Below are 15,226 nucleotides of genomic sequence, written 5' to 3' on the forward strand. Positions count from 1 at the left end.
AGGCTTCACAGCTAAAGAAAATATGTTTTCAAACTAAACTAAATTTGTCATCAGCCAGAGGTGAACGGTTGGTTCTGAGGCCTAGATGGACACCACGTGCTATACTTTCCCTTATATACCACTGCATCATTACCCATGATGCTCGGGCCTAAGGCCCAGGCCTTGTCGTATCTCGTGCCGACAAAATATTTATTTCTGCCATATTCGCAGACTCATTCGTCAGAAATACCATGTTGTCTCTGACTTAACATCTTGATAATATTTCATTTATATTCATAAATATTTGCTCTGTTGAAAAGTGTCTGTGAAGGAGAGTTTTTTTTTTTTTTTTAGAATATTAAATATGTCAATTTACCATCTTCTAATGGTTTACAGTAGCATTGCATCAGGCGAGGTGAATTGAATCTTAACACAAGACACAAAACAGACGGATGAACCAGAATTAAACTCTATCCTACTTCTCTGTTACCCCTCCTTAAAACCCCTAAAATCCCTTTTTGCGTCTATCTACACTCACAAAACCTCTCCTCCCACTTAATCTCTTTCTCAACAGAAGCGCCCTAGGGTTCTTCGTATGATATAACCAATCGTAATATTTACTTTTTCTGTATCAATAAATATAGCGGTTACCCCCTATGTAAGTATTTTCACGTGATGTGCAGTTGCGTGTCAATAATTCCTCCAACGTTCGCGAAATCTTAATTTAAGAGCATTACGTTCAGTTGTTTTGATCAATTTAGCCTTCTCTTTGTTTATTGCAGTACTCATTGGTTCAGGTGTTCTAAGAAAATGAGTACCTCTTTTGTTCCCTTATTTATTTTGCTTTGGTTGCCTGGTAACCGTATGACGGAAATCCGTGAGAGGTCTAGTGATGAATATTTATTATCAGGTGTCAGTGTGTGGCGAAGACGAAAAGATGGAGATGAAACTTTGCATTGCATTGTTTATTTTGGGCCTGGTTTCCACTGTTTTGGGTGAGTTTTTTTTATAGATGAAACAGGAAGTTGAAAGCAAATTATTTGAATTTAGGTTTATGAGAAAATACTGAGCTTAGTCTCACATTTTCGTGGTATTTTCGATAAGCTGTATTGCTGAAGGCGATTTGAAACTTGAACAACAAAGCAGTTATGTAATATTCTGTGCAAAACCTCTTGGATTGGCGTCACCTTGCAATGATTTTATCCTATTACATAAAGGATATGTGCATTTAGGCTAAGAAAAATTTTTGCGTTAAAATTTTTCAGACTAAAATCTGCAGTGAAACGAAGCAAGCTTCTTCATCCGGCCCTGTAAGCATTTGGAGAGCTTATTAGGCTATACGCATGTTGTGGTTAATGGTGCTCGCAGCTAGAATTTCTGCACTATGTCGACGTCTCTCATAACTTTTGTAGCTTGCCTTTAACTTTCAATCGAACTACTTTGTAGAAATTCGTGCATGTCGTTTTTAAGCTGCAAAACACGGTACATGGCAGCTGTTTTTGTCCTGTGACGTAATGTTAATGCTGCAGACTTTGCATGCATAAAATTTCTTATTTCATCGAAAATTATCGTCCTATGTGCTTGCACCGTGGGTTGTTATTTATTTCTTCAAATTCTATATTTCTATATAAGCGTTTTTCTAGATCTACGATGTTATTTTGGTTTCCCGATGAAAAAATTGATTCGAAAGTTGCTGCGTCATTCGGTTTCCACTCCAACTTGGTTCCGCTTGACCTGCTCGGAACCTCTGTAATGACTGTTGAAAAACTCATTGCTGTATTTCGATTTTCGTCGGCTCCTAGCCTTAAATAGGATGCAGTTTTGCTCTGTAAAGAGCGAAGAAAATGTCTTCAACTAAAAAACAGCCTCACTTACCCACCCTATTCCCTTACATCACATTTACTTGGACCCTACTTCGTCCACAAGCTACAACTACATAACAGTAGCGGTAACGAATGGATTCCCGCGAATTATTCTCTCCACATTGATAAAGGTTTTCCGGCTCGTAAATTGAAAGAAGTTAATTTTTATGTGCATCCTTCCTTTTTTCATTTTAGCTCAAGTAATTTATGTCGTCCGACTTTCAGCTGTGTAAGAAACATTAGCTTAACCAAAACAAGCTGCCGACTCGATTGTTACTTAATTTAGAAACCTTCCTCCTTTCTTAGGAAACTGTCGTATTAGTGAATTTGTCATATTAGAGAGCGTTAACAATGCAAGAATAATGTAACATTACCGGCTGCAACTGGCCTCAGCTTGCTTTGCGCTTTTCCTCGCGCGAGTCCGGTTTTCGCACCCGAACAGCGCTGGTCGTGGATCAAGCTTCGTGCAATTTCGTTTAAGAACAGGCGACACAATATATTTCTTGCAATCAGGTTACTAGAAGAATTTGTGACTTTCCTTGTATGGGCAGAATCAAAACCAACTTTGTATTACTCTGCAATGTTTTGAAAGAAATTGCAGGTTTCCCTCGATGTAATTATCCGCGAAGTCGCCATAATTCGAGAAATTCTTTGAATGTTTGTCGCCAGAGGCAAGAGTTGGACTACCGAAGAAAAACCATCAAGTTCGCCTAGCGAGCAGAGCTAGAGGAAAAAAAAATACTCAAATTCGTTCAGAAAACCGAGCGCTCGAAGAAAGATATTTATCGAAATTCAATAGATTTTAGTACAGGAACCATCTGTCAAACCAGCGGTCCGTTACTAGAGCTAGAAGTTAGATATTCCGGCGTAAAATAACTTTCATCAGAAAAATTTGCGTGCTTTTCTTAGGAAGCTGACTGAAACAGCCCTTAAGCTGATTTTTTCTTTCGTTAAATCCTTCTGTTTTGAGAAGAGTTCAAGTAATCAAAAAATTACGAAGAGGGTGGCAAGGAGGGGGGGTCCTGATACCATTCCACGCACAAAATTAAGAAAAATTCACGCGTCACGTGTTCTCTAGACAGTATTTAACGCGTCACGAATTTAGGGTGAAGAGTTAGTGCAAATCTCCAGTGTGTTTCTTTGTGTGCTCGTTGTTTAGAGAGTTGTAAGAAACATTAGGATTTAGCCACATTTTGTTGTGATTGTTATGCTTAGAACAAGTTAAGGCGCTTATCTCAGGCTTCAGAACAACCTGCCATCCCAAATCTAACAAGAATAATTTTAATTCATCTCAGCTAAAGGTGGACACCATAGCCGTGGTGATAAAGATCGTCACAGAAAGGGAAAGGGTGAAGAGCATCCTAAATGCCCTGAACCGATCACATCCAACAAATTGCCTTTCCAATGCACCGTATCTGGGAAGTGCGACACCTTCTCCTGCCACCGTGAAATTTTGGGTAAAACTGTGAAGGTTGTCCTAATGATTGACAGGTCCAAAGAACCCCTGAGCGCAGAGATCAAAGTATACGTTCTGTCGCCTAAGTTCGACTGGTCACACACCTTCCAGAGTGGGGACAAGTATGAGGTGGAAGGTTCTCCAGTGAAGGGCATGTTTGTGTCCTTGACAATGGAAAAAACCGCGAAAGGAATTGCTTTCAAGGTAAAGATGCTGACAGAGTATTGTATCGATTATCTTTGAGAGGTTGTTCCAACAAATAAATATTTTAAGGATCGTGTGAAAGGAAACGAATAGAAACATTTTTTTATACTTAGAAGCGATTTTGCATCCAAGCTCCGTTTTTCTCTTTACACCTTTTCTCGCGCCAATCAATGGAAAAATATTGTTGTTAATCTCGTCTCGTCTTGTCCAGCATTCAATTTTTTTATTCTGAATATCCAGGGATGAAGGTGATACAATCCGTTTTATCTTGTTTCACTATTTGCTCTTCAGCTGGACTTGTCTGTGGATGGTATAGAGTTGGACGAGCCAGTGTTACAAGGAAAACTGCCAATGGGGGGAGATTATGATGACGAGGGACACCATGATGGGCACAAAGGTCATCATAAGGGACGATGCAGCAGTAAGTACTCAACTCCATCGTTAGCACTGCCTGTTTCTCTTTGGAGTCTGGGGACAAGAAAAGAAAATTTGTGGGGGAGAGAGGGGTGGGCGTTTGGGCGCAGTTAAAAGGAGAGAGCTCCAAGATGAAGAGTTGGTGACGAAAAGTATATTTCCTGTTAACAAAACAGAGTGACTCAAACCTTTCGATCGAGAGAAGGGCGCGCGAAGCATTAGGTAACCGCGCCTCTAGTGGAGCGGTCTGCCATCATAACGCAATCATCGTAAGTAAGAGAGAGAACAGTTTATAACCTCTTGTCGTAAGTAATACCGTTGTTTTCTTTTGCAGGGGCTTATGCCTGGTTTAAACGCCAACCTGGAGCCGTTAAGGCCGCTGTTGTCATCAGCGCCATCTTAGGCTTGTCTTTGTTGATTTCTGGTATGGTTTACTGCTGCAAGAAGCGCCGAGCTGCACCTATTGGCGCCCTGAAGGTGAAGCCTCCATCCTATGACGAGGCCACGAGCGAGGTCAAGTCCAAGGTTCCCATGGAACCACTGGTCAACGAGGAGTAATACTCAAGTTCTGCACCCCGTTTCAGCTCTCAGTAGACTTAGTTAACTTTTCTTGTAAATCATAGAAGTTGTCTTCGATAGTTTCAAGTTAGCTGTTATCATGTGTGTTTATGCAGAGGAAGACGAAATGTAAAATTGGTGACAGAGATAAGGGTTAACTTCGAACTCCTCAGAGATCTGGTTGATTTACAGTGCACGTTTTAGTAGTTTGATAATGTGATGAGTTCACAGCGTGAACTCAAGAGAGCTGTAACTTTTATTTTTATTTGGCACATTTTTTATTACAATACTTTGAGTCTGTATGTCGTTCAGTGTGTGATGTAGTGCTTTGTTACCTAAATGATTAAACGTCGTTGCATAGCAACGACTTAAGAGCACAATTCTAGCGAGTTGTTTCTTTTCTGTGGATTACAAGTCTCACACATCAGCTTTATGGTACAGTAAAACAAAGAAACCCATTCTGTCTTTTGTTTTCTTGCGTTTTTATCGCAGCGAAACATTCCGTATCCGGGAATCAACGCTTTGCCATAGATTGATCTTTGTCAAGTCAAGCTGTAAACAAAGCAAACAAAAGTTTATTTCTGGTCAAAATATTCTAACTGATTGATTCTGATGCAATTATTCAAGAACAATTTATGGAGAAACTGCTTCATCTCGAATGACGGTTTAGCCATCAACACAGGCGTAATACCAAACAAACGTGTCAAAGAGATTCTGTTAAGAAGTTCTACAAAGTTGATCCTTCCCTTCGGATGAATTTACGTCCGTGCCCAGCCCTCACCATTGTAAGATTCATTTTCCATATTTCTTATAGCACGGTAGCTCTCCCTATTTTCCCCCCTCGAAAGAGCTTCTTTTGTTAAATGAAAATGTTTTGCAATAGTGTGAAACGAAAATTCATGGCATTATCGCGAATACGGGCTGCAGGTTGAAATTACATTTTCGCCCTCGTGAATCGTTGCCTTTCGATAAATCTAACTATGGAATATTTCGCGGTGAAAAAAAAAGAACTGTTGTCGTTCTAAATGTTTTACGACACAGCTTAACTTCAAGAAAAGTGGTGAAACTTTTCTGGCTCTCAAAATTACAATTTTTTCAATTTGTCACAATTTATTCAAAATGGAGGAAAAGTTTGTTCTTGTTTAGTGAAGCCCTCTCTAAGCCATGTCTCGATCATTTCCAGCTACTAGGGAACGAATATTCTAATAATAATCAGGACAGTTAAATGTTTGTTAAGAATACTTCACAAGTTATTTTTACGGTTGCGTCATGCAACAGCAGTTGAGGAAGTCGTAGTTGCAACAGCACACGTGTTAATAAGTCATATATTAATCAGCTTCGAAGGTAATGTCATCATTCGACCACTGTACAGACTGCGAGCCACAACAGATATGTTCAGGCCTCTTCTTTGCTGCGTCGGGTAGGTTTCCGACAAGAAACGAAACATAAGCCATATATAGTTAGAATTTTCTATTTACTGGAATATAGTTAGAAAAAAATCCTCTTTCAGTGAACTGAATCTCAAGACATGTCATTCTGAATGAATTCCCTTCGTTCCACAGCACGTGTTAATTTTTCGTATTTAAAAATAGTAAACATTGCTTGGTAACATCGTATAACTAAAAAAAATTAATTTGCGCTCTTAATTTTGGTTTACCTTATCTCCTTCGCTTTGCGCATGCACTTATTTCAGTGACCGAGATCATTTCCTCTTTTGGTGACTCAAGCCCATCTATAGTTTACACAACAGACGCTGAAGTAAACCACGTGCGTGTAATTTAGACTGTCACGCGCGACGTACGTGTCTTAATTGCAAACTCGCTGGGGGAGGCTCTCTCTCCCCCCCCCCCTTCTTTTAAAGGCCATCCATTTATCAGATCGCTCCCACAAAAAAGGGTCTGAGACTGTTTAAGGTTGATACATTCAATTCAAGTTAAATTTGTGCTGTGTTGATACTTTTCCTCTGTGTTCTTCCTTTGGGTAATAGACAGAGACCACTAATGTTTCTTTTAAAGCTATGCTTTACTTTATTTAATTTAGTTAAAGCCAGTAAATAAGCTTATTACCAGACACTTCACTCTCTGCAAGTGCTGCAAAAAACTCCCCATCATAATGCCCCCCCCCCCCCCCCCTTTTGCCGGCTCCTTAAAAAAACCCTGAGAAATTTCTCGGTGTCAAAGTCATGATATTACGGTACAATGGAGATAAATATTTAAATAACCACTACCTGTTTTATTCTCAGTAATTAAGTCAACGGAGCTCTAGCTTCGACAAGTTCAAATAAGTGTCGGAAGTAACTCATGATAGCATCAGTTTCACTTTTCACTGATGGGTTAAAAAAAAACCGTGCTGCCTTCTCAACCAATCAGAAGCAAAACTCAAGCTAGTCGCGACTCGGTCAGGCGCGTTCTTCTGCTCTGCAGAACACATTTCATATTCACTGGCTCATGAGATTCACCTTTTTTCTGCTCGGTCAACGTGATCTCTTTGATTTTTGTTTCGAGACACTCAATAAAAATGCACTCGAAACAACTACAAGATAGTTTTAAGTTCTACAACTTGTCTTCACGGACAATTAATGGTTTTGTTGTTGGAAAAAAATTCAGAGTTCATTAGACAAACGTCGCATTCCATAGTCATCATTGCGGGGCTTAAATATGTTGACGTACAGGCGAGTGCCATCACGACGTCTTTTACAACAGCAAAAGACAACAGTGAGAGTCAGCAAAATCCCTGCGGTTACTGGGACCAAAATCACCAGAACTTTCACGGCTGTTGACTGTTCACTAAACCACGAACCTGAAGCAACAAGATAGATATAAAAAATTAATTAAATTGGAACTGAGTTGAGTTCACGCTCATTTTAACAGTAAAATCCTCGCTGCAAGATGAATATTAAATTAATATAAATTTCTCAGAAGAGAAGATTGCCTTAACTCTTGGACTTCAAAGAGTGACCAACATATACTTTCTCTTTACAATTTCACCCCCTGAACCTCACATTAAGGTGACAAGAATAAAGGAAATGATCACCAACTAAAGAAGAGCTCCTGATTGTTAAACAAATTCTCCCTGTCAGCACCTAAGGAAATGTGTAAAGAACGGTATGGGGAATATGCATACTGATGTTAGGGTATAAAGACCCAAAAACCACACCCTGTTAGACTTAAAAAGGGTCCATCTAAGATGCCCCCTAACAAAATTTTCTGAAAAGTCAATACAATGCACACCACAAAAAAAAAATGTCACTTTTAGTAAACCACATATGGATGTTAACATTACCATCAAGTAGGTATCCTAGGGGTGACAAAATCCACCCCCACCTCCAATTTAAAAAATACTTTATCCACCCTTGGATTAGTAGCACATACCCATTAAGGTTAAACTAAAGACTGCTGCCCCTGGGAGGAGAGGAGGGGGAGGGGTTGTGGCCCAAGATACTCACCACAGTCCGCAACAGATGATACAGCTATCTGTCCTTGTATCAGCACAGTATTCACCTGCACAGTCTCACCTAGGGCTGTCAGATGCCCAGTCATCCTGACCTAACAAAATAAACATACCAAGTTTCAAAAGTTATGACTTCCTTAAATTCCATGACTTTGTGGTTCCAACAGGCCATTTTTTGGTACAGAAAACTTCTGTTTTAAAAGGCACCTAAGTGCAAAGCTTTTGAAGCGAAAAAAAAACTATTCTCATGCAAATGTAATTTGTTGTCGCAAGAGGGTTCTCATACTGGGCCTCATTTCTAAAGGGAGGCTTTTGGAATTCAGAAATGGTTTATTCCGTAGGATGCATGTAGTTGAGAAGGCAAATATTAAACCTAATCTTTCTGGGAATACTTACTGTAAAATTTACTCTGTTGTCCTGCATCTCCTTCAAATGAACTTGGACAAACAATTTGGCATCAGAAACTGGTAATCCTCCAGTAAAACTACTGGCTTTAATAGGCAATTTAGCTTTTTCACCATCTTTCAGCCTCTCAGACCAGTCTAGGTCCTCCTCTGGCTGCTGTAATTTGACTGATGCAACGAGAGATTTACCACATCTGCTCACTTTAAAATCAGCAATTAATTTATGGCCATCTCCCTCTGCAACACATTCAAGCTTACTGCATTGTTGACTAAAGGAACATTTGCCTGCACCAGGCTTGTCTGGAATAAACTCAACAGCTGGGCATTGTTTGGTTTGCTTGGAGCCACCCTCACCATCTGCAGAAAAATTTTATTACTCTACTTGTTAATATTCCCAAGAAAGATGATAGATGTTGAGCTAGGAATGACATGGAGAAAGACTTTTTTTTCATCTTGTCACTAGCCTGGAACAAAGAAAATCTTTCCTGTTTTTTCTCATAATAAGATGTGGAACTACAGAACTATTAGCATCAGTTGGGTCAAAAAACCGTAAATTAACCCTTTCACTCCCAAGATCTCATCAGTAATTCTCCTTACTATCTGCCACATAATTCTTATGATGTTAGTTTGGAGAATTTGGTTTTAGATCAACTTGTAGTCCCCTAATTGAGTTCTCTTCTCTATTCACCTCACTTATCTGCTTGATATTGCATTGACAGTTGTAAGGAGAAATTCTCTCCTGGTCCCTGATGGGCTTAAAAGGGGTATAACTAATAAGAAAGAAATCTGTTGGCTTGCTAATCAGTCACATACTACTACTAACTATGCTAGCCTTGCGCTATATAACCTAAAACAAGTAACTTTAGAAACAGACTTTTTTGTAATTTTAACATTTTTTCCCCTCAGTCTTGCTGTTAAAATCCTCTGAATGGATAGTGGATCTCATCATGTTTACTAAATAAAATATTATATACAGCACACTTGCGTAAAGGTGAAGCATACAAAATGGAAAAGAAAACTTGGCCTATATGAATTAAATTCCTCCATGGCGGAAATCCATGAATTTATTTCAATTTCAACAACAATCAACCATCATAAAACCTAACTCACCGCACTTGGAAGCATGTAGTTCTCCCTCAAGAAGTGTGAAATCGTAATTTGTCACCAACACCACCAACTAAATTGCAAAACATATAACTGTTAATAACATCATGAAACCCCAAAAAAGTGTAATAAATACTGATATTTATTACAACAATTTTGAAATCACTGGTGGTCCCTGTAATCTGACTGGCTCTAATTGTTGTGATTTACTCACAAATTGCACCATTTTTTGCTTTAAATTGCATCTTTTTCCCAGCCAATGAGGAGGCTACACTAAAAAAAAAACAACCAATCAGATTTCAAGGCTTGTTTAAAGTAACCGATCAAATTACAGGAAAATGAAAGACAAAGAGTGTCATATGGCAAATTTTGCAACTTTTGTTTCCAAAACTCTTACTTTTCCCCCCCAAAAAATTAATTTCAGACCAGCTCAGTACTGCATCAATAAAATATTTGAACTGACCAGGTCCTGTATTTGGGCGATTTCAAAATGGATGTAGTAAAGTGGTAATTGAACCTCGTGTCATGCAATTTTGGTCTGAAATCATACTTGTGATTTCAAATCGAACTCGTGCGGCACGCTCATTCAATTTTGAAATCACCCATATGATTTCAGCCCAAACTGCACTCCACTAAGTTCAATTACCACTATTAATAATATCAGTTATAATTATATAGGATAATAATAGTAATAACAATGGTTATTTATATCAAAATAACACTATGATATTGAAGCCAATGATAGAAAAGATGATGATAAAATGTATAACAAGTACTAAAATAAGGACAAAATAAAGATTCATTTGCTCATGGTAACTGAATTTCATCACTTAAATTTCACCATAAAACAGAAAGTTTGTTAAGCCTTTAACCCTTTAACTCCCAAGATCTGATTGTTAATTCTCCCCTCGAGCTGCTACACATTTCCTTGCAAATCAGTAATGAGAATTTAGTGTTAGATCAAGATAGCGACTTCTACCTAATAAGTTGGAGTTTTCTCAATACCTGTTTGCAGGATAATATATGAATATAAAGCTTGTGAAAAAAAGAACACAAACTCTAATGCAGTAATAAAAAATGATTAACAAGACATCTGTAGCATGTATACCTTGAAGTGGACTTTGTTGCCATTTTCCTTCAGATCAACCATCATGTTTAGTTCTGGGCTGCCTTGCATCCCAGGTGGAGTAGGCATAACTGCTTTGTCACCATCTTCAAACTCATGCGACCACGTTTGACCAGGAGAGCGTATAGAAACTATGGCTTTTAATTTTCCTTGGCATTCCTCAACTTTTACTGTCAATACTGCTTTACCAAATGGTTTAGTCTCATCTTCTGGCGAAGTGCAAGTCACCTTACTGCATTTTTCACTTAACGCACATGTTCCATTACTTTCCTTGGGTAACTGAATTCCTGGACAACTTTCATCATGATTTGCTTCTGAAAAAGGGTCACAGAATACAAGATATCAGCTGCTCTTTTGACCCTTCACCTTCATGATCTCATTAGTAATTCTCTTTACTGCATGTGATACAATCCTTATGATGTTCGCTTGAGGAATTTGGTATTGGATCAACTAATAATCCCCTAATTTACATTTTTCTTTATTCTCATCACTTACCAGCTTGATATTGTATCAATATTATAAAGAGAAATTCTGTCTTGGTCAGTTATGGGAGCAACTGGGTTAATTGAAAAGTTCATCAATTTTATAGGCAGGTCTTGTGCATAGCTTTACTGAAAAATCCACTAGCACACGATCATTTCTTTTTTTTTTTTTCATTTCATTAAAAGGCAGTTTTAGTTCAAACAAAGTATTCTTTATCAAGTGAAAATATCTCACCTTTCGAACAATACTAAGAATTCAAAATTATCTCTTTAAATGAGCTCTAAGGGAATATATATTTTCAAAATGGATGGATTATTCAACAGAATTTTGTGCATTATAATCAGGTCTAAAACCCTTTAAAAAAAAGTAATGAAGAGGTCTGTCTGCTTCTTATCAGTCACCTACCTTCACCAACTGTGCACTCAACAGCACGTAATTCTCCTTCAAGAAGTGTAACACTGAAATTTCCTGGCTCCATCAGCATCAGTAACTAAATTAACAAAAATAATTGTTTAGATATCATATGACACATTAATAATGGGAAAGAAGGAACCCTCCTAAAATGTGCCCCACATCCAACATATAGCTTTGTAGCTCAGTTGCTAGTAGCACCCAGCTAATTCCTGGAAGGCATGGGTTCTAATCCCATTAAAGCCTGAATTTTTTCAGGCTTCTTTTCTGCAATAATTGCTTAACCCTTTAACTCCTAAGAGTGTTTAAAGCATCTGATTTCTCCTTACAATATCACCCTTGAATCAAACATGAAAGTCATGAGAATAGACGAGATGATCACCAACTAAAGCAGCTCTTGATTATTGAACAAATTCTCTTTGTCAGCACATTGGGAAATGTATAGTGAATAGTAAGGAGATTATAGGTACTGATGTTAGGGGGTAAAGGGTTAAACTGCGGCTCATCTGCAAGGATGATTGCTTTTTGAAGGTGATATTTCACATCATAGTAATAAGGATGTTCACAATTATTATCAGAACTGAAACTATTCAATAAAACAGGACGACTCATGATGAGAAGAATGTAAGTTATATACATGATAAAAACAAGCAATATATTTGTTAATAGCAAAAACATCATAATACAGTAGTTTTTTTTAATTAACATGGCTACAATAGAATGTATACCTTGAAGTGGACTTTGTCACCATTTTCCTTAAGATTAACCTTCAAGTAAGGCTTTGGGCCAGGCATGCCAGGTGGAGAAGGAAGTTCTGCTTTATCACCATCTCCAAGCAAACGTGCCCACACATGGTCATTGGAGTCAATAGAAACAGCGGCCTTCAATTTATTCTGACATTTGGTCACTCGTACAGTCAAAACCATGCGTCCAAACGGGTTATCATCATCTTTTGGTGACGTACATGTTACTTGGCTACATTGGTCATTTAGAAGACATGTTCCATTACTGTTATTGGGTAGCTGAATTTCTGGACAATTCCCTTGATGATTTGCTCCTGAATAAGGGTCAGTTCAAACAAGTTAAACATATGCTATTATTTTTAATTGCAATTAGTTTTTCAACATTTCAGACAGGTCATGTCTCAAGTCAGATTAACTCTCTAACTCCCAAGAGTGACCAAGACATAATTTCTCTTTATAATATCCATACAATATCAACCAGACAAGTGATGAGAATAAAGAAAAATACCAGTTTGGGGATAATTGGTTGATCCAATACTAAATTCTCTGAACTAATATTAAAAGAATTGTATGGTTGACAGTGAGGAGAATTACAAATTTGATCTGGGAGTTAAAGGATTAATAATCATAACTCTGAAAATTTTGAGCATTGTCTTTTTAAGCATCACCACTGAAAATATGGTATCATAATGCTGGAAATCAAGCTCTTAAAATTTTTCTTTATGCTTAATTTAATGAATAAAAAAACTGCCACCTCTCCCCCCCCCCCCCCCCCCATTCCAACAGTGAACAGGTAGAGCTTGTCAAAGTTCAGAAGACAACATTTTACTGGATCAAATGCTGCTCTCAATTTTTAAAACAAATTCTCCTTGTCAGCCTCTTTGGAAATATATAGAGAACAGTATAGAGAATATTCATTTTACTGGATCAACTTCTGAATTGTAAGCTAGAGAGCAAGCTCACTATTGACAGTCATCAGGCTACAGAATTTACCTCATGTTGCATGGTAACACAAAGAGAATTTCTCAGAAATTTAAACATTATGCCAGCATTGCCATATTTATTTGTTTAAATACCATGGCATTCATTAAATTCTTCGTGATTTTAGTGCTGTTTTCATATAAGGGCAGCGTTTACATGAGGGTGGCCTTTAGTTAAAATCTAATTTATTTCTTGCGAACAGTAGTCTAGCAACTTACTATCTGAGTTTAAAAAAAAGAAACCTGTTTTCTCATCTTAAAAGTCATTTTTTATATCATTCTCAATTTCACAATTTGCACGTTACTACTACTGCAATACATAAAGTAAATAAAGATCACATGTTGGACCGCAGAACTGATACGTTCAAAAGGATTTGTGTCTGGCTCCCTCAAAGTTTCCAACTGCCATTGAAGCATCCATGGCTGTGTGCTATTTTAATCTAATATTTGAGTAAATGCTGCATCTTAATGAGGCGTTTATTTAAGGGCGGCACTTATTAATATTTCTGCTCTTAAATGCAGCATTTATTTGAGGGCGGCATTAATTTGAGGGTGGCATTTAATTGAGTAAACACATTATTTTCGATGCTCTAAACTATAGCATAATGCCTAAAATTATGCCAGCATAATCGTCTAACACTAGTAATGTCCATAGCTTGTTGAAGAATTCATAGCCCTACAAATTTTCTTTCTTTCAATTTTATTAAGAGACATTTTTAGTTTCCACAAATTTTTCTTTGTCTTGTAAACTCTATAATATTTTAAACGAGTGATATTGCTTTTATGAGCTCTTACGGAAAAAAGAATTATGCAAAACTTTCAGTCCCAAATGATTCAGTCGAAATTCAGTCCCAAATAATTCTGTCATCAAAGGTAAGCCGAATATACATATTTGATACCGTAATTTCAAAGTGATCTCACTTCAGTGAGCCCATACGTTTTATAAAGAGAAAGCTATCTCGTGGAATAAAATCGTACGAATAAAAAACATGTGCTTTACATACATCCGTTCTAACCTGTGCGTACCAATTGTTTCTGTTTAAACAGCACTACTGATTCATTAAATATTTATTAAATTCTACCTTTAACTCAAAGCGATTACTTACAACGAAATTTTAGAACCAGTTTTCTCATGTGTATCGCATTGTATTTCATAATTTTGAACAACTTTTCGCGAATTTTTTTTTGGAACCCGCAAAACTAGCATGTTAAAAAAAACCTAAAACGTTTTTCCGCATGCTCGCAAGGCGCTTTCAATGCACAAAAACATCTAACAGCGCTTGCTTCTTTCCTCAGTAAATTTCCAAACTTGTTCTTCTCAGGAAAAAACTACTTCCAAAAATTTTTCTCGATTCATGGAACAGACGCACAGCTGAACAGATCTGCAGTCGCGTGTAAAATGTATGGAAATCACAGGTTGTGATAGCTTAGTTCTAAAAATTCAATAGGCAAATGAAAAATTTCACGGACACTTCGTTAAAGCTGTCTACTCGTATGGAAGTTTACCTTGCACAGTAGAAACGACTACCAAGAGAAATGCTGTCAGAAGCTGTAACCCAGCCATTTGACCTCGGCAGTATGCTAGAGATACTCGTGGATTTGAACTCTGCGTTCACAACCTTGTTAGTTCTTCTGAGTATGACGTTCGTTCTCGTGGGCGGGACACGTGACCTAACTTTTTTCCTTATTCACAGTAATGCACGCAATGTGATTTTCAGCGGTGTAACTCATTATGAAACTCTTGAAAGTGTCTACAAGTTCTTTCTAAATTGTATTTTGGAAGTAAAAGCTCTCTGCCAAAATTGATCATTCGTTTGTTTACAGAATGCGTGAGGTGTTCTCCAAACGAAAGCTTGGGAAGCCTGGGGCCCATCCCGGATGCAAATTATCTCACGTATACTGGCGAATTTCCATTTGAAGTGGAAGTAATCCGGATATAATTAAATCATTTTTCCTTGTAAATGAATCCTGTTTTCCACTAATTTTTTCCCTTTACTAATTTAAGCTCAGCGAACTTTGTTCTTAAAGCAAAAACAATGTAAGACAATTCTC

The 15,226-nt window shown here is 37.7% G+C and overlaps 2 protein-coding genes across 2 annotated transcripts; one reads left to right on the plus strand and one right to left on the minus strand.

The window, feature by feature from the left end:
- Positions 1-894: 894 nt before the first annotated feature.
- Positions 895-4,853, plus strand: LOC113686244 (uncharacterized). The gene is made up of 4 exons (XM_027203842.2): positions 895-974; positions 3,137-3,501; positions 3,793-3,922; positions 4,250-4,853. The coding sequence occupies exons 1-4, from the start codon at positions 917-919 to the stop codon at positions 4,471-4,473; spliced, it is 777 nt and encodes a 258-aa protein (XP_027059643.2). The 5' UTR covers positions 895-916; the 3' UTR covers positions 4,474-4,853.
- Positions 4,854-6,476: 1,623 nt separating this feature from the next.
- On the minus strand, positions 6,477-15,001 carry LOC113686243 (uncharacterized). The gene is made up of 8 exons (XM_027203841.2): positions 14,681-15,001; positions 12,180-12,508; positions 11,446-11,530; positions 10,540-10,871; positions 9,438-9,504; positions 8,320-8,684; positions 7,919-8,018; positions 6,477-7,272 (listed from the first exon to the last, which is right to left on the minus strand). Exons 1-8 carry the CDS (start codon positions 14,736-14,738, stop codon positions 7,076-7,078), a joined length of 1,533 nt encoding a protein of 510 aa, XP_027059642.2. The 5' UTR covers positions 14,739-15,001; the 3' UTR covers positions 6,477-7,075.
- Between the last annotated feature and the right edge of the window lie 225 nt (positions 15,002-15,226).

The sequence above is a fragment of the Pocillopora damicornis genome, chromosome 6, assembly GCF_964200805.1.
Source record: "Pocillopora damicornis chromosome 6, jaPocDami1.2, whole genome shotgun sequence".
Classification (NCBI taxonomy): Eukaryota; Metazoa; Cnidaria; class Anthozoa; order Scleractinia; family Pocilloporidae; genus Pocillopora; species Pocillopora damicornis.

Bases quoted from the DNA above. Each gene is read 5' to 3' on its own strand.
- LOC113686244 (XM_027203842.2), top strand. From the start codon at position 917: ATGGAGATGAAACTTTGCATTGCATTGTTTATTTTGGGCCTGGTTTCC. The intron at 3,502-3,792 runs GTAAAGATGCTG...TTTGCTCTTCAG, and splicing joins CGAAAGGAATTGCTTTCAAG to CTGGACTTGTCTGTGGATGG. The intron at 3,923-4,249 runs GTAAGTACTCAA...TTTCTTTTGCAG, and splicing joins TCATAAGGGACGATGCAGCA to GGGCTTATGCCTGGTTTAAA.
- LOC113686243 (XM_027203841.2), bottom strand. From the start codon at position 14,738: ATGGCTGGGTTACAGCTTCTGACAGCATTTCTCTTGGTAGTCGTTTCT. The intron at 10,872-11,445 runs GTAGGTGACTGA...ACCCTTTTTCAG, and splicing joins TGAGTGCACAGTTGGTGAAG to AAGCAAATCATGATGAAAGT. The intron at 9,505-10,539 runs GTATACATGCTA...TTTGCAATTTAG, and splicing joins GCAACAAAGTCCACTTCAAG to TTGGTGGTGTTGGTGACAAA.